Genomic DNA, 18,638 nt, shown 5'->3' on the forward strand with positions numbered 1-18,638 from the left:
TGCAATTAGTGTCATAGCTCATGAGTGAATCATCATCGGTTGCCTAACATCCTGAGGGCCTAGTTTACACCAAACGCGCTCACTCAATTCATATGACATTAAATGTATGACGGACTGTACAGCCTAACAAATGACATTTATGTTAGTATGGATGGATGAAATGCATCTCATCGACATATTTTATGTCAAAGTATGGAACAAGTAGAACCTTGATTGCCTTACGAGTCTTGACCGACAGATAACGGAGTGTGAATGAGTCGTGCATGGCACGTAGCACGTAGGCCATTTACTATCGTTTGGATATTGACCTCAACATGATACCAAGGAGATTGCCATGTATCTAAATAAGGGCACTATTCCTTCCTCTCGTTCCCACAGCTTGACCGCCAACAACCCAACCAGTGAAGGCCAAGTTTGTCCCGGGGGCGAGTTAAGCTGTCATTGGACCCGCAACGAAATTAATCAGAAGAACATAGGAGTTCGAAGTTAAGGTTCGACATTCTGAATTTAAATAATAATGGAAAAGTTCTTCCAAAAGCAACATATAAAGTGTTATTTCTCTGTTAGATTGGCTCAAGTGGAGCAAATTAGAGACCTGTCTTCTTCAAAGTCATATTTTATTTAAATGGACGAATTGCCTCAATCTACTCCCAATTATTTTGCACCATTCGCACAATGAAGCGTATTGAAGTGCGCTATTGCAGCACTGTTTTGTTTTTAACCAACTTTAAGAAAAGACCTCTTCCTTTTTTTGAAGTCGGTTAAAAACAAATTCTCAATTTGGTTGGTATGTTTTTAGTTGGATGACCTTATACAGGGTGTCTCCTTAAGTATGGAACTAACAAAAAGGATTAATTATACAGCTGTAAGGCTCAAACGCAAAAGCTTTCCTTCCCGAAGTTCCAAAGTTCAAATGTTTAAAAAAAACTGGTGTACAAAATTCTTTTGTAGGTACCTACTTTTTTTGAGAATTTAGATGTTTTTTTCTTTGCGGTCCAGTGTATAAAAATGTAGGTAGGTAAGTACCTATTTTAAAAAGTTACAGTTAAAATACGCAATTACAAAAACAATGCGGTTAGATAACCGAGTTATTGTGACAATAATGATTTAAAATGCATTTAGTATTAGCATACAATAGAATGCATAAACAAGCATTACTTGACAGAACTGCAATGCATTCATTTAGAAGGACTTAATGACTAATTGTTTTTATTGTTATGTCCATTTCATGATTAGTTATTTTTTTGTGATTAGCAATTATTTCTTTGATTGAAAGGTCTATTTTAAAGTAAAGTTGTTATTCGCATAATATTTGACATTTCGGTATAGAAATGTGAAAAAATTCTAAGATCTCTTTTTAAAAAAAAAACTGTGAAGGGGCTAAACTTGACCACCTTCATTTGTAGGGAACAAATGGGAATTAATTCATAAAAAAAATATCATAATTGATTTACATTTTTGCTGCATCACTTAACACCAGTTGCGATTGCGGTCAAATACCTGCCTTGTTATGCATAAAAAAAATCACTTCCATTCTACAAATTCTAAAAATAAAATAACAACAAAACAGAAGAACAAAACCTGTTTAATTATTCTAATCACACAATCTCGATCAAGAAGCTTCGAGATCGCCATCGCTAACAGGAAAAACATATAGTTACTATATGTATAACATATACAATATACAGGGTGGAAACGATAAGTGATCTCACTCGATTATTTCTAAACTACACAAGATATCGAAAACTGCTTACTGATCCTGAAAGTATTTCACGAGCCCTTTCAAACGGTACCAATATGTTTATTCTGTAACCTATTGTTGATACCGTTGAATAGAGCTCGTGAAGCACTTTTAGGATCAGTAACAAGTTTTACGATATCTTGTGCAGTTTTTAATATTATGTGGATTTACCAAATGTATGGAGGCTGGAAACATCGAATTTTCAAATAGATCCAGTTTATTTGATGGATCTCATATTATGAAGCACTTTCAATATCAAAAACTAGTTTTTTGATATCTTGTGTAGTTTAGAAATAATCGAGTGAGATCATCACTTATCGTTTCCACCCTGTATGCGTGTCAGGAAGTCACATGACCGCGAGGTCACTTGTAAACATATACATACTCGTTGCATAACAATGGAGAACACTGTGCGTTGCTATTGTTATTAGATTATCGCTAACTCTTGTTTATTAATACTAACTAGGTATAATTTTCAAGTATATTATTATAGTAGTCTCTTTATATGTTTTTTAACTATGTCGGCGTTGATGCGGTTTTACATTATTAGATAGATGCCCGTTTTCACCATAAGTGACCCCTATGGTAACACATAGGGGTCATTCAAAAATTAGGTGTTGATGGTGAAAACGGGCAAGAGTGATTCAAGATGGGATGGGAAAGGGGCGGAAAAAATTAAATTGTCTTGGAGCTTTCATCAAAAAAACTTCCTAATCCATTATTTTAGAGATGTAACAAAACTACTGTGAGATTATATAATCTTTTATTAACCTATAAAAAGTACTTATACGTTGGCAGATTCACAGTTCGCACCTATCTGTGCGAAGTGCGAACTGCGAATCCGGGGGAATTTGTATTTACGAAACTAGAAAACTTGAATAATTTGCAAAAAAACCTTCAACAATAATAAAAATGGACCAAAAACAAAATAGCTCTCTTTTAATTAACCGACTGCAAAAACAAGAATGTTTTCTTGTAAACTACTCCCGTATAAAAAGATGTTATCTCCGCCTCTTACCACCCAACGTGAATGCCAAAGGTCATTAAGAAAACCTTTCGCAAATGTCAAAGGTTATCAGAAACGAGTGCTCTGGTGAAATGGAGCGACGTGCGCGAAGTTGCTACGAAGTAATGGATAAGAAATCACCATAGATCATTTTCAAGGAAATTTTGGGGTAAAAAGCAATATGATTTTAACTGTAAAGTAATATTTTAGTTGCTTTTAAAACAATAAATAGTTGAGTCAAAAAGCTCCTACTTACTGTGATCAATGAGGGCTATCGTTTTTATACTTAACAGTTGGCACCCCTGGCGATTGACAGGACCTTACTCTACAGTGGCGCCATCTTGATGAGTGCAAATACGATAGTCCTCCTACCACTTTCTCGCTCACCAGTTGGTGCCACTGTCTTCGCTACTAGCAAGTGACAGGACCTTACTCTACAGTGGCGCTAACTGGTGAGCGCTAAAACGATAGCCCTCATTGACATTAAAATTAAGTTTGAGCTATACCTAGTAAATATTCTAAAAAAACATTTTAAAGTTTTTATGTTTAGGCATATTATGACCTTGTTAAAGCCAATGAACAAGCTATCTAAAATAAAATGAAACGGGCCTTTTCAGGCGAGAGTGAATAGGCACTTACAGGGCAGATACCTTCCTAGACTGCATCTCACTTAACACCAGGTGCGATTGCAGTCAAATACCTGCCTTGTCTTGCATAAAAAAAAATATTTTATTTTAATTATTACACAGGTTTATAAAATGTTTTTAAAGCCGACATCAACAAAAATATGTCAACATTCAACAACCTGCAAAAAAACAAAAGAGCTTCCTCGTTTTGGATAAAAGATAGATCCGTCTTAAAAGACAATTTCTATTGTGTCCTAGCCTCATATGGTATCTGAACAGTACAGCGATACAATTTGCCGATTCAACGGATCGAATAATTGAATAGAATATCGATTTATAGCACCCACTCGATAACTGAGAAAATCTATTCACTTACAAAACACAATGGCGTTAAATTAAAAACCTTTTTTGAAACATTCTATGATTTTTTTGAAGTTATAGGAACTGTAGGAAAGTGCAAAATGCAAAATTATAAAAATGTGCATTTTTCTCATTCTCCTTTTTTATCGATCGTATCTTAAGGAGAGTATAGACTAGCTAGAGCATTTCTATGTAACGTTCTTACGAATGGTACACAATACAGGTAAAATGTACGACGTTTGGAAGGGTGAATGCTCTAGCTAGTCTATTCTATACTCACCTCTACTAGTATACAAGTAGAGGTAAAGGTATTAAAGTATGTTTCATAATTTGTTTTATTTGTTTCAGGTCTAAATGCTTGCGAAAGGAAATCTTTCGTGTTTTTGCGGAAGGAGTTGCCAGTGAGGTAATTTATTAACATTTTTCATCATTTATTTACCTAAACACAAACATATTACATAATAATTGGATCATGGACGTACCATGCCCCGTTTCAGTGTCTTCATTTCAATATGGTGACCGTGAAAACCTACTTTAGTGACTTACATAATTTAATTATGTCACGTGTACTATGCTCGTGTAAACAAAATACACGTTTGTACAGTAGCTGCCTGAGTAGAATAAAATAAAGATAACATTTTGTTACTAGGGTGACGTCACTTTTGCACGTTCTCCTTTTCTTGAGTTCATATTCTTCCAATTGTCCCGAAGTAGTTGTCACGGTAATATTATTACTGTGCATGTGCAGTGTATAGTCAATGTTATAAGATAGTTTCATCCACGAAGACGCGCCCCACCAATTTTTGGTCTCGGTCGCGCGGGGTGCGGGGAGTTTGATCCGAGCAATCCGAGCGGCATTTTTGTAATGTGCGTGTGCACTCATGGATAATTTAGCGTGTACCGATAACACTCAAACATTAGCGGAAGAATGGTGGGGCGCGTCTTCGTGGATGAAACGATGATAAAGATTTATGTTCTACCCTTCCCCACCGAACCCTATGGTTTAAGACATCGAACCCTAAGCTAATTTATGCCTAAACATATTTCTAAGCCCATGGAGAGTAGGTCAAATCCTCCATTTACCTCTGGTAAATTTGAGTGTGTCGTGTATCGTGTTTCTGTTCTTGTAGTGGTGATTTTTTTTAATTTAGTCGGTGTCACTGGTGTCACTGTGCCTTCTTCTCTTATACACAGACGACAGCACAACAAGCTTAACACTGACATCTTTATGCTATTATAATAGGGCCTATTTTGCAAAAAATATGTAGTCTCATGTGCTGTATGTACTGTATTTTAAGAGTAAAGAGTAGCGTGTTTGTATACTGATAACGGCATCTCACTTTATCAACGTGTTCTTCATTAACATCGCTTGTTTTGGAGTAGCGGGTTTTTTTAGATTGTAATTTTCCTAGTATTTTTAGCTTAGTATCTAGAAAAATACTAAATCTGGCTTTTAAAGTAAATAAACATATTTTTCTACCTATAAATAGCACCTATCTAGGCTCTAATTAAATAAAGCTTGTGTATGTAGACTATTGTCATCATCATCATCATCTCAGCGATAGGACGTCCACTGCTGAACAATCTGAACATAGGCCTCCCCCAACGCTTTCCATGTTGCCCGGTTGGTAGCGGCCTGCGTCCAGCGCTTTCCTGCTACCTTTATGATGTCGTCGGTCTACCTTGTGGGTGGACGTCTCACGCTGCGTTTTCCAGTACGCGGCTTCCACTCCAAAACCTTGCTGCCCCATCGGCCGTCAGTTCTGCGTACTATGTGCCCTGCCCATTGCCACTTGAGCTTGCTAATCCGTCGGGCTATGTCCTACTTTAGTTCGTTTACGAATCTCCTCATTTCTGAATTTCTGATTAGATCTCGTAAAGAAACACCGAGCATAGCCCTCTTAACACATAGTAGACTATTGTAGACGACGTCAATGTGTTTCGAGATATCATCATCATCACTTCAGCCACAGGACGTCCACTGCTGAACATAAGCCTCCCCCAATTCCAAATCCGAGGAATACTATTTGGATGTCTCTACTCCTAAGAGTCAAGACATCATCATCATCATTTCAGCCATAGGAATAGACGTAATACAGGCAGGACTCCCATTCGTTGGACTGAGGATCTAGTGAAAGTCGAGGGAAGCACCTGGATGCGGGCAACGCAGGACCGGTCGTTGTGAAAATCCTTGGAGAAAGCTCATGTCCGGCAGTGACGTCATTTTTAGGTGGTGGTTTCCATAAGATGGACCGACGACATCATTATGGTAGCAGGAAGGCGATGGATGCAGGCCGCTACCAACCTGGCGATGTGTCAATCATTGGAGATGTCCTACCTTCAGCAGTGGACGTCCTGTGGCTGAAATGATGATGAACGTCCTTTGGTTAAACAAGCTAGTAACCTTTAAAAAATGTATCTACCAGGTATATTATGCCTGTTTTCACCATCAATCTCTAATTTTTAAGTGACCCCTATGGTAACACATACCAGGAATTTTGTTTATGAAAAGTCACTAAAAATTTAGGGATTGATGGTGAAAAAAACAGGCATTTGTCTTTTATAGACACAACAATGCTATCAGAATCTAAAACAAAACCCACTGAACACACAACTGTATTGTTTAGACAGCCTCTAATCACTGTTATCAAGCCTATCTTAATCATCACAGCGGCTCTTGTGTAATTGCACACTGATAAAGTGATCAATCGATCAGCTATAGCCACTTATCCAGTGCAAACAAGATTTACTTTATAGGTTAATGTTTGAAGTGTGCATATACATGATGATTTTTAGAAAGAAAGAAAGAAAAATATTTTAATTAGTCCAAACATCCTTAGACTACTTACAACAATATAATTACAAAGTAGTTAAATTTTAACCAAAATGGCAGCCACTCAGCATGTGCTATGCCCTAGGTCAAGACCTAGAGTATAACGCTGGTAATAGCTGTGGCAACCATATCAAGTGGGTAGACATTAATATTTAAGTTTTACACAAAACAAAAAAATAAATAACACAGTGCTCTTCAAGTGTGTATTGCGTATGTAATGTATATGTGCATGTGTGTGTTAGTATTATTAATCTTACCTAACAACCAGATTTACCACGTTCACTTTTACCTAAAATGTCGACACTAAACGGGACTATTCCCACCTCTCGTTCCCACCGCTGCAACTCCTGTGTAGCCAGGGTCTATAGCTTGACCGCCAATAAAAACCTAACCAGTGGAGGTCAATTTTGTCCCATTATTGTCGACGTTAATAAACTATAATAAGCTGGATTCGTAGGATCGGTCGTTGTGGAAATCTTTAGAAAAGGCCTTTGTCCAGCAGTGGACGTGTATTGGCTGAATTAATAGTACCTAATTACAATTTAAAAGTCAAACAAAAGACCAAATTAAAAGTATAGAGGCTTACCTCAAATTTAAATTCCTATCCTTGCCTTTAGGATTCATCTAAACACCATGATAACAGATTGCCAGCGGAGTTATAGGGTGTCACAGAATGGGTGAATCAAACTGCTATAAAGAGTTTACCCATAGCAGTTTGATTCACCCAATCTGACACACCCTGTATAAATAGAGTTCCATTTGCACTCTTTGGGTGCGGAATTCTAAAAATTACCCCCCATAAACACACTTAAAACATTACCTCTCTATCATATCATAAAATAATAAAAGAAAAACAAAATAACCGCACTTAACCCTGATCATTGTTATCGTGCACACACACGAATAAGTAAACACATAGATAACATTATATTTGTTTAAATACTCATATCGTGGATATGACCAAGGTTGGTCATTCTACCGGCTAGAAAATAAATAATATTTACATAATAGAGATAGGTACTCATTAAATGAGTTGGAATACGAAACCGGTTATTAGTAAATGATAATGAAATCGATGTTAAAATAATATATAGCCTGACCAGGAACATAAAAACCCTCGCCATGTTGCGGAAAACTAATGGTACTGTGGCGACTACGTCCCACTTACGCCTCATACCAATTAATTAAAATATACGTAATTGTAATACTTCTTGTACAAACTTAAGATGTAAATGCTTTGTTAGTTATAGCGTGTTAATTTTAGAGCATGGTAATTTTAGTTTCTCACGCACCTGCAATTTTAGATTTTATTGTCGGAATGTTTAACTCAAATCTTTTTAGTGTTTCGCCGATGTAACATGTGGTCCATTGTTGATCTATGCAATCATTGCAGGTGTCTGTGTATCAAGCAACACCAACCTTTGTAATGTCTTTCTATTGTTTGTTGTTTACTTTGTATTATGTTTGTGCCAACCTTTGCCATGTGTTTCATGCTAATTGTTTTGTTTGTACCTTCGTGTTCTTTTTACTTTGTTTTACGATTGTTACCTGAAAAGGCCTCCGACCGTCGAGAGAAAAAACAATGTTTAGTTTAGTCAGTCAGTACGCAACCTCGGTACCGGTCGGACGCCTTGAAGGCCCATCCTCGCGCTTACACAATACAGTTACCGTCTTACCAGTCTATATGAACTTTTATTTATAAAAACCTACGAACCCTGCTACCCGAGTATAGAGCGCCGACAGTACTAATTTCTTTTAATGGCAACAGTAACTAAAAACTTCATTGACATGTCACCTTGCATGTCAGTCTATTGCTGTCAAAGTGTAAACAAACTTTATTTTAAATGTGCGCAATTGATTTTGTGAATGAAATTGCTAAAATCTTTTTATAGTCGTGAAAGAAAAGTGGTTCACAATGTGTTAAAGTATTTGTCGAAGAGAAATACCAAGGGTTCGGACAATATTTTCATTGAAAATGTTTCCAATAAAGGTTGTCAAATTGACTGACATGTTTATCGTATAGTACAGTCCACTATGAAAAAAAGCTTGTAAATTAGCTGTGGTTTGTTTCAACTACCTATTTTAAAGTATTTTGTCACTTTCTAAAAGTTGAATTTTATGGAATTGGGAAAGAAGTACCGAGTTTGAAGCGTTCATGAGCAGACATTGCAGTTGAATATTCAAGTTCTGAATTTGATTATTGATGAATAATAAAATAAATCCTACTAGTTCGATTGATGGTTTCATTTAATTATTTAAACCAGGTTACCTATAATAATATTTTTTCGTTAATTTATGAAAATATCAAATAAGCCCGTAATCCTTAATCCTGAAACATAAAGTTAGCCTATTAATTTAACACAGGTACGACTGTACTCAGTGTTGCACTATCAAATGCAATTGAAGCGCCTCTATGCCAGGGTTTTTATGTTCCTGGTCAGGCTATACCAAATACATTTTAGATTACTTATATGAAAATTGTGTTGCAGAATGTTATGTAACAATATTTCAATATTTTTGACAAAAAAAAAGAAAGACAAAATCCAATAAACGATTATAAACTCCTAATTTGATTCAACGAGTTTTTTTTAAGTAGGCCTTCATCATCATCATCATCATTATTTCAGCCATAGGACGTCCACTGCTGAACATAGGCCGCTACCAATCGATCAACATCGAAAGCATTGAGGGAGGCGTATGTTCAGCAGTGAAGTAGGCCTTATAAATGCAAAAAAAAAACAAAATTAACAAACACCATAAACTCTTAAAAATTGTCTCACCGCATAAAAGCCATTTTCAGACACATAAACCAAGTCCCAAAAACGTACATGCCTTACCACTACTCCCGAGACATTTCGGCTGGTGTTGAAAAGGCGCAAAGACACTAATTATCAGGTGATCAGGTCATTTAGTTTCCATCTGCAAGAGCACGGCTCTCTCTAGAAGTTTGCCAGAGGCAAACTTCCCACCCTGGCCAGACGGGATGGGGGGCCTGATATTTGTAACCTTTTGTCAATAAAGATTCCAAAATTAACAAAACATTGTACTTATCATCTGTTTTTCGTCAAAATATTTTCATTTTCAACGAACGATAACCACGCCTCCTATCTTGGGGGCAAAGATTCCTGTCAATATTGATAAAGAATTCGCACGCTTAAGATAAAATTATTTTGGTCGTTAGTTCTTTGAAGAAGATTCTGTACATGATGTTTTTCTAATGGATATCACCATTTATATCAATCAGAATATTGATAATACTTAATTGCTTTGGTTTCTTAAGTTATTTATATTATTAATGTATTTATTATGTATGAATTAATCGCCTCGATGTTGGCAGCACAGGACCGGTCGTTGTGGAAATCCTTGGGGAAGGCCTTTGTGCAGCAGTGGACGTCATTTGACTGACACGAACGAGCGACTGATTTTGTAAATATCTATTTAAACACTGATGTTACTAAATCGTCGACATAAAGATAGATTGTACTCCATGCGTCGTACGTAGCATAAAGACATCACAACAATCTCAAATGCAATATCCTTAACCTATCTTCGTTTTTATAAAACAAACAATAAGATATCTGTCAAAAAGAAGTAGGTACAAGGCTCAAGTAGGCAATTGCCAAGCGGAACTGCGATAGCCATCTAAGAAAAACATAATTTATCACAAACTCTCATCATAAAGATATCAAATCTCCGAGATTAAAGGATTGGATACTGCAAATTGTACAAATAACTTTATCCGTGTGGCATCGAATCTAGAGAAGCGTTTGAGTGAGTGATGGATAGATAAAGGCACGCCTATAAGATATTTGGGATGATTAGGGCTTGAATTTTGGTATGCTGCAAATTAAAAAAGGTTTCAAATAGATAAGCAGTAAAATTGCTTTTAATTATGAGTAAACATTGCCATTTCTGAGAGGCGTACAACAGGGTACTATTTTGGAACCTCAATTATTCTTCCGCATCATTTAGTTAAAGTTATCCCAAGAACCAAATAATAAGCAAAATATAAAAATCATAAATTGCTTTGGTCGACGATCTAGTCAAGGTCGCGGGAAGCACCTGGATGCGGGCAGCGCAGCTCAGGACATGATTTTGATGCTTAAATTGCAGTGTCACAACATGACGCAATGTTTTGTTTCAATAAACTGTACTCTCACTGGTTGGATAATGCGGACATTCTATACAAACAACTCAATTAATAATTTAATTGGAGCATCCCGTCTAATCGAGCGTGTATTATTGTAACGTTTACGTCATTTACAAATTGTGTTTTGTTAATTATTTTTTACTGTATGAATGAGTTTCTTCCGCCATTTTTTCTCATTACCAGTCCATAAATGTTGTTCCGAAGTGGTGGTAGGGCAATTTATATTTGGGACGTGTACAAGTGCCCTGGAAAGGGCGGGCCTAAGTCATCATCGTCATCATAATTTCAGTCATAGGACATCCACTGCTGAACAAAGGCCTCCCCCAATGATTTCCATGTTGCCCGGTTCGTAGCAGCCTGCGTCCAGCGCCTTATAGACGTCCTGCGTTTTCCGGTACGTTAGGGCCTAAGTTCTTAATAAAATTTTGATTTTGGTGTTGATTATGTGGGATTATTCCTGGCTAGGACTTCGCGTTTGGGGAATGATGATAGGAATCAAGGCTATTGCAGTAGTAAATAAGATATGAGTACTGCCGATGCATTGCCAAGTTTTCTGAGACTTACCAATAAAATTTAGTAGCCATCTAAATCATCTATTATGAATAAACATGAAGCAATTCCCTGAAAATAGTTTCGGTTAAAACAGAAAAAATAAAAATTATCTTTGCAAACGTGAACATTTAAGTTAGTAAACTAGTTAAATATTAATTAATTGCAGAACATGAATGAATGATTAACATGCAGTAGTCACGCCAGCCACGATTATTTAATTAATAATAACAGCTATCATGTTACATAATTTAACGATTATAACTATCTTTTCCACGCTGCTTCATTCGCAGATTTAGCCCCGTTAACTTTCCTCGTGGACTGTCTAAAAATTTTCTTCCTTTGTTCGAATATCCTTACACAAAAAATCGGTCCTTTAAAATGCTTGTATGTTGTATAAAATATTTGAACTACATAGTCGGATACCTCTCCAACCCGTTTAGCTAGCGTGGGGAGTGTAGGCCACATCCTCCATTAGCCTCTGGTAAATTTGAGAGGGTCGTGCTCCTGCAACTGAGACTAAATGACCTGATGATGTCGTTGAAGAACTGATTTATTCGAAATGGTCCAAAAGTTGGAGCTCATCCTATCAGTTCAGTCACAGGACGTCCACTGCTGAACATAGGCCTCCCCCAATGATTTCCACATCGCCCGGTTGGTAGCGGCCTGCATCCAGCACCTTCCTGCTACTTTTATAAGGTTATCGGTCCACCCTGTGTGTGGACGCTGTGTTTTCCGGTATGTGGCCTCCTCTCCAGAACCTTGCTGCCCCATTGACCGTCAGTTCTGCGTACTATATGCCTTACCCATAGCCACTTCAGCTTGCTAATCCTTCCCAAAATAATTTTAACTGCTCCTAACCTATCGTCATCTCTGTCTTACCCCAGACTGGCGAACATAATGAAAGAGATAGCGCTACTCCCAGAGAATCTACTGCGGATGCCGTCCGTAGGCATGGTGAACCAGTGGTACGAGCGGTCTTTCGAAGAGATCATCCAGTTTGAGAAGATGGAACCTGATCCGCCGGTGTTGAGTCAGTAAGTAGCTTTAACTCATTAGGGCTCTGACCCACGGAGATATCCCGTTTTGTAATATACGTGTTTTATTTTTATCTTGTTTTATTCAGAAAACAAACAGCTTACAAATACATAAATTGCATAGATACAATGTTGGTGGTCAAAGCCTATAGTTTTCACCTCTATTAAATAACTAAGGGGTATAAAATTTAACTTTTAGTTATAAGTTGGAACAAAGAAAACATTTATGGAAAGAAAGAAGTTCGAAGAAACGCGTGAAATCATCTCTTAGTGAGCACCTAGGTTCTAAAAGGAACCCCCTTTCAAAAATCGAGACTCCTAGCACTTGTAGTGAGATTTCGTGATGAGTAAGTCAGTCAGTCAATCAGTGACCTTTCGCTTTTATAGATATAGATTTGAATTGATTTGATTTTATCTTCCATTCCACCAGGTTCTGCGAACGTCTGGTTCACATCAGGAACCGTCACGCGGACGTAGTCCAAACCATGGCGCAAGGAGTGCTAGAGCTGAAGGAGTCTCACGAGGTGGATCCTGGCACGGAGAACTCCATCCAGTACTTCCTCGACCGGTTCTATATGAGCCGGATATCCATTCGGATGCTGATCAACCAGCACAGTATGTGGGCTATAGATAGTCTTTATTGTATCCTCATCATCATTTCAGCCATAGGACGTCCACTGCTGAACATAGGCCTCCCCCAATGCTTTCCATGTTGATCGATTGGTAGCGGCCTGCGTCCAGCGCCTCCCTGCTACCTTTATCTCGTCGGTCCACCTTGTAGGTGGACGTCTCACGCTGCGTTTTCCACTAATTTAATAAAGGCAAATGGAGGATTTGACATACACTCTTCACGCTGGCCAGACCGCTTAGGGACGCCTCATATTGTCCTCCATACAATACTTATTCGACCGGTTCTATATGAGGACGTGGTTCAGACGATGGCGCAAGGAGTCCTAGATCTGAAGAAGTCTCACGAGGTGGACCCTGGCACGGAGAACTCCATCCAGTACTTCCTCGACCGGTTCTATATGAGCCGGATATCTATTCGGATGCTGATCAACCAGCACAGTAAGTGGACTATCATCTTCATCGTCATCAGGTCATTTACTCTACACTACAGGTGCTCGACCCTCTAATTTCATCATCATCATCATTTCAGCCATAGGACGTCCACTCCCCCAATGCTTTCCATGTTGATCGATTGGTAGCGGCCTGCGTCCAGCGCTTTCCTAATTTTCGATAATGTAACTGACGTACTAATGTCCGTTTTCACCATCAATCCCTAATTTTTAAGTGACCCCAATGAAAACAAAATTCCTGTTATGTGTTGGTGAATACGGCTATAAAAGTTTTTTTAGGAAACTAGCCTATTCCCCTAATCTATGGAAATAAATATGGTTTTATTATCTCCCCAGCGCTCCTCTTCGGCGAGCAAATCGGCGCAAAACAAGCGTCAGTCAACGGCATAGGCAATGGCGGCCGGCATATTGGCTCCATCGACCCGGCGTGTGACGTAGTGGCAGTCGTTAAAGATGCCTACGAGAACGCCAGGTTCCTCTGCGATAGGTATTACCTGGCGTCGCCTGAGCTGGAGATCCTTCAGGGGGGAGGTGAGTCATTTAGTCCACTTGCCTATTTCAGCGTTACTACCAAGAAGACCGTATCTATATGATGCAATAAACATTTATGACTATGACTTTAACAGACCACGCATCATGTCGCAGCAGATGTTTTGTGTGTGAGCTGGAGATACTATAGGGAGGAGGTGACTCAGTTAAGACTCCCATTTTATCTTCCAGATACTGTTCCAAGATCCAGGACAGTTAGATATTCCCTAGGACTAACCTTCACTGGTCGAGTTTCATTGGATCCCGGCTAGACAGGAGTTGCAGTGGTGGGAAAGAAGTGGGATTAGTCCAGTTAGATGAAATACCTCATGCTAAATGTACTAGGATCTTTCAGCTTCAAGACATTTTTGGCAGCAATGAACACGGGTCTATTCCGACCTCTCGTTCCCACCGTTGCAACTCCTGTGTAGCCAGGATCTACAGCTTGACCGCCATTAAAAGTGCCGCGCCAGTGAAAGTCAAGTTTGTCCCGTTTTTTCCTTCGGAAAATACGGATGGCCAGTTGGTATACGGGACTCTCCCTGCCAGAATGAATGGGGCCCACCCTCTAAAGCCCAACGGTGCCGCGAGTTATTGTCCCAACTGTCCAGTCATCGTACCCTCTTATGATAACCGCTCCTATATATAATATTCATAATAGTGACTGAGTTTCTTACGCTGCTTCTTCTCAGCACTGGCCCATTTATTCTCCCGAAGAAGTGGTAGGGTTAATACTGAGACGTGTAAAAGTGCTTTTTAAAAGCCTACTTGCAAAAATAAAATGAGTTTTACCTTCTTTTTCCAGTGCCCAGTGAGCGGCCAATGCCAGTAGTCTACGTGCCGTCCCATCTCTACCACATGCTGTTCGAACTGTTCAAGAACGCCATGAGAGCTGTCATGGAACACCATGAGAGCGCGCCCCCGCCTATACAGGTCAACCTGGTCAATGGGAAGGAGGATGTGTCTGTCAAGGTAGAGTTAATGTTCCCTTTCTTTCTATTTTATTCCCCTTTCGTATGGTTCAACTTCGTTTTCATCAAGGTAATGCATCATCAGGTCCCGGGAAGAGCCTGGATGCGGGCAGCGCAGGACCGTGCATTGTGGAAAACCATGGGGGAGGCCTTTGTCCAGCAGTGGACGTGTTTTGGCTGAAACGAATGAATGAACGAATGCATCATCAGGTCATTTAGTCTCCACTGCAGGAGCAAGAATCTCTTATTTACCAATAGCATTTATGTGACGTTCAAGGTCGGTCAGTCTGGAAGACCCTTTTCATCTTAAACCTTGTAGCCTGGGGGCCTCGTATCATCGAAACGGCGGTAGCTACGCCCCCGAGTATCATTCATCATATCATTTCGCCCTTCACATTCTACCTAAAGTGAGGATTTTGGGGTCTCCGGTATTCTTGCGGGCTCCGGTTTGGTGTGAAGTAAACATCTAGCCTAGGTGTCGGTTTCTGGCGAATCTGCCGGTCTCCCAAGAATAGGTTGAGGGCTAAGGGCCCGATGTTCCCGTTTAGAGCCAAAAAAGGTCCGTCTTAGTGGAAAAAGGTTCAGAGATGGACGTTCGCTGTCCAACTAATTAAACTTAATTAAAGAGACAGAAACTGTCTCATATTATCTGATATGCCAGTGGCAGTATTAGATAGACCAGGGGTGGCCAACTTGATTAGACATAAGATCTACTGTTTACTAACGAAACCCTGGGTGATCTACCACTTACATACTTCTTGAAATCTTAAATGAAACAGCACAGTTTAGTACACAATCATGTAGTATTTTTTGCATTTTTGCCATCGACCGGTTGGCCACCCCTGAGATAGACGAATCCGTTTTAATGTGAAGTATCCTAAATTCCTAAGTTTCTCACTATTACATTATCACTTACAAATACCTACCTGTATTTAAACCCATCATTTCTCTTCCCAGCTGTCCGACCGCGGCGGCGGCATTCCTCGCAGCGTGACGGACTACCTATTCAAGTACATGTACAGCACCGCGCCTCAGCCGTCCAAGTCCGACTCGCATACCGTACCGCTGGCCGGTGAGTTGCACTTATCTTTCTGCGGATACTTGAGATGGAATCTGGATTGCTAGAATCAATGGCAATCTAAATAGGTCCTTTAACTGTCAATGTTTAATTAAATTACGATCAAATGTCGTTAATTTTCGGTTCTTTTATGTTTAAACCAGTGGTTCCCAAAGTTGTCTGGGCTTTTACGACTCGTCTAATACAAGTTCCTAAACTCGGGACCCACCTATAGGAAATTTAACCGTTACCAATATGCCTAAATAAAGGACTTCGCTCTGTAGGGTGGTGTGTCGTTCTACAGGCAGGGCCCACTCAATGTTCGCTCGCGACCCACAGTTTGGGAAACTCTGGTTTAAACAATATGAAAATGTAAAAGAACCGAAAATTACTCATATTTCATTGAAAACGGAAATTTGATAGTTGACGGACGGATTTGCATTGGGATGGACTAAAGCAATTCGGTGGTAGTGTGTGCATAGTGTAAGACGGGCTCCACACATTGGTCCAAAAGTTGGTGCCAATACTATTTTCTAGATCCACACATAGCTACGTATCCTAGGACAAGTGGCGTCAGAACCAACATTGGAGTCAACGTGTGGAATTGGCCTTCATTGAAAGAACCCGAAGGCTTAATTTCATTCACTGACTCTTTCAAATTAATGTGTATTTATTAATTAATCGAAATAACTTTCAGGTTACGGTTACGGCCTGCCCATTTCGCGGCTGTACGCGCGTTATTTCCACGGCGACCTGGTGCTGATGTCGTGCGAGGGATACGGGACCGACGCCGTCATATATCTGAAGGTAAATCTTGTTTATTTAGATTCATATTATTGTTCGACCAATGACAGGACGCGCGACCAGTGACAGGACGCTTGACCAAGGCCAGAACGTGCGACTAATGACAGGACGCGCGACCAGTGACAGGACGCGCGACCAATAACAGGACGCGCGACCAATGACAGGACGCGCGACCAATGACAGGACGCGCGACCAATGACAGGACGTGCGACCAATGACAGGACAGGCGACCAATGACAGGACGTGCGACCAATGACAGGACGTGCGACCAGTGACAGGACGTGCTACCAATGACAGGAAGCGCGACCAATGACATGACAGAACGTGCGACCAATGAGAGGATAATGTACCGCAAATTTTGATCAACTTTTCAACATAGTTAAAATATTTGTACAAATATTTGCAAGTTGGACACACATAGTTTTAGCGCATCTTTACAAATATCATCACACCCTCATTTTTCCCCAGGCCCTATCGAACGAAGCGAACGAGCTCCTGCCGATCTTCAACCGGACATCTACGAAGTTCTACCGGCCGGTTGTCCAGTTGGCCGACTGGTCCGGCTCCCTAAATACGGCCGGCGCTCCCCCCAAAAGCCGGGAGAAGGTGTCCCCACTCTCCTCGCCTGTGTCGAACAGCCTATAGTCCGAGTGAGGCCAGAAGTGAAGTGAAGTGACGCCAAGTCACTAGAAGTGAAGTGAAGTGACGCCGAGTCACTAGAAGTGAAGTGAAGCCAGTGTGTGATTTGAGACTTTAGTGCGACAAAAGTGAGAAAGAGAAAAGAAGCTCTGGTAATTTAGACTATATATCGTTTCATCCACTCGGACGCGCCCCAGCAATGTTTGGTCTCGGTCGCGCGGGGTGCGGGGAGTGTGGTCCGAGCAATCCGTAAGGCATTACTGTAGTGTGCGTATGCACTCATGGAGCATTTAGCGTGTACCGATAACACTCAAACATTAGCGGAAGAATGGTGGGGCGCGTCTTCGTGGATGAAACGATCTATAGTGTAAAAATTGTGTGACATCTTAGTGAGAAAGAGATGAATATACAAATATTTGAAAAGTGAACACTGCATTGGCTCTTTCACACAATATTTAGTGTGAGAATGATGGCATACCAGATAATAGAAATTTTAAGTTTCTTTATTAATGATACCAGTGGTAAATATTAAGGTAACTCAATGATTGTTAGTTTAAAAGAAGTGGGTTTCTTCCTCTCTTTCTCACATCATAAAGTGTGAATGAGAGAAGTGAAGTAGTAGACATAAAAACTAGATAGAGGTGAAGCTATACATATGTATGTACACCTTTCATCTCTTACAGATCGAATGTTGTATACAATAGTTTTCTCCTTCACACGTATACTAGTTCGTATACTTAGAAAGAGATGCCAATGCAATCGTCTTTATTATAGGTCTATAGTCTGGTCCGTGAGCATGTAGAATTTTGTCCAATGACCCCAAGCTACCCATCTTTATCGCTCGCGCGTAATTGTGTTGCTGTCGCGCTCGCACACTCACTGCGGGCGCCCGTCGCAGTCGCGACAGCATTAAAATTACGCGCGAGCGATAAGGATGGGTAGCTAGGGGTCATTGGACAAAATTTTCGTGCTCACGGACCGGGCTTTAGCACATAACGGAGTCGGTGGTTTAGGTATGAGTTTTTGTGACGTCAAATGTCAACGAGACTTCAGATGTGCTTGGGACTTGTATGTTCTGTCACATCATACGTCACCCCTCTCGTACCTATTTCAGGCATTGACTCAGTTACAGGGTTCGAAAGGATAATTATCATGATAATAACAGATGGATAATATTATCGGTTGATTATAACAAAAAAATGCGCTCGTATTCGAAGTTTTCGACCGTGTATTTACGCACTTGAGTCTAATGGTGGGC

At 39.9% G+C, this 18,638-nt stretch overlaps 1 protein-coding gene across 1 annotated transcript in view; it reads left to right on the forward strand.

The window, feature by feature from the left end:
• Pdk (pyruvate dehydrogenase kinase) overlaps positions 1-18,114 on the forward strand; it is a 43,078-nt gene extending 24,964 nt beyond the window's left edge. Inside the window, exons 2-9 of the mRNA XM_028300835.1 lie at positions 4,082-4,139; positions 12,153-12,302; positions 12,733-12,917; positions 13,718-13,912; positions 14,715-14,881; positions 15,838-15,952; positions 16,635-16,744; positions 17,210-18,114. Of these exons, the coding sequence (XP_028156636.1) occupies positions 4,082-4,139; positions 12,153-12,302; positions 12,733-12,917; positions 13,718-13,912; positions 14,715-14,881; positions 15,838-15,952; positions 16,635-16,744; positions 17,210-17,386 (1,157 nt within the window). The 3' untranslated portion in view covers positions 17,387-18,114. The remainder of the gene's footprint in view (positions 1-4,081; positions 4,140-12,152; positions 12,303-12,732; positions 12,918-13,717; positions 13,913-14,714; positions 14,882-15,837; positions 15,953-16,634; positions 16,745-17,209) is intronic.
• Positions 18,115-18,638: the final 524 nt, after the last annotated feature.

Source organism: Ostrinia furnacalis, unplaced genomic scaffold, assembly GCF_004193835.3.
Source record: "Ostrinia furnacalis isolate ACB-3 unplaced genomic scaffold, ASM419383v2 OfSCF0802, whole genome shotgun sequence".
Taxonomy (NCBI): Eukaryota; Metazoa; Arthropoda; class Insecta; order Lepidoptera; family Crambidae; genus Ostrinia; species Ostrinia furnacalis.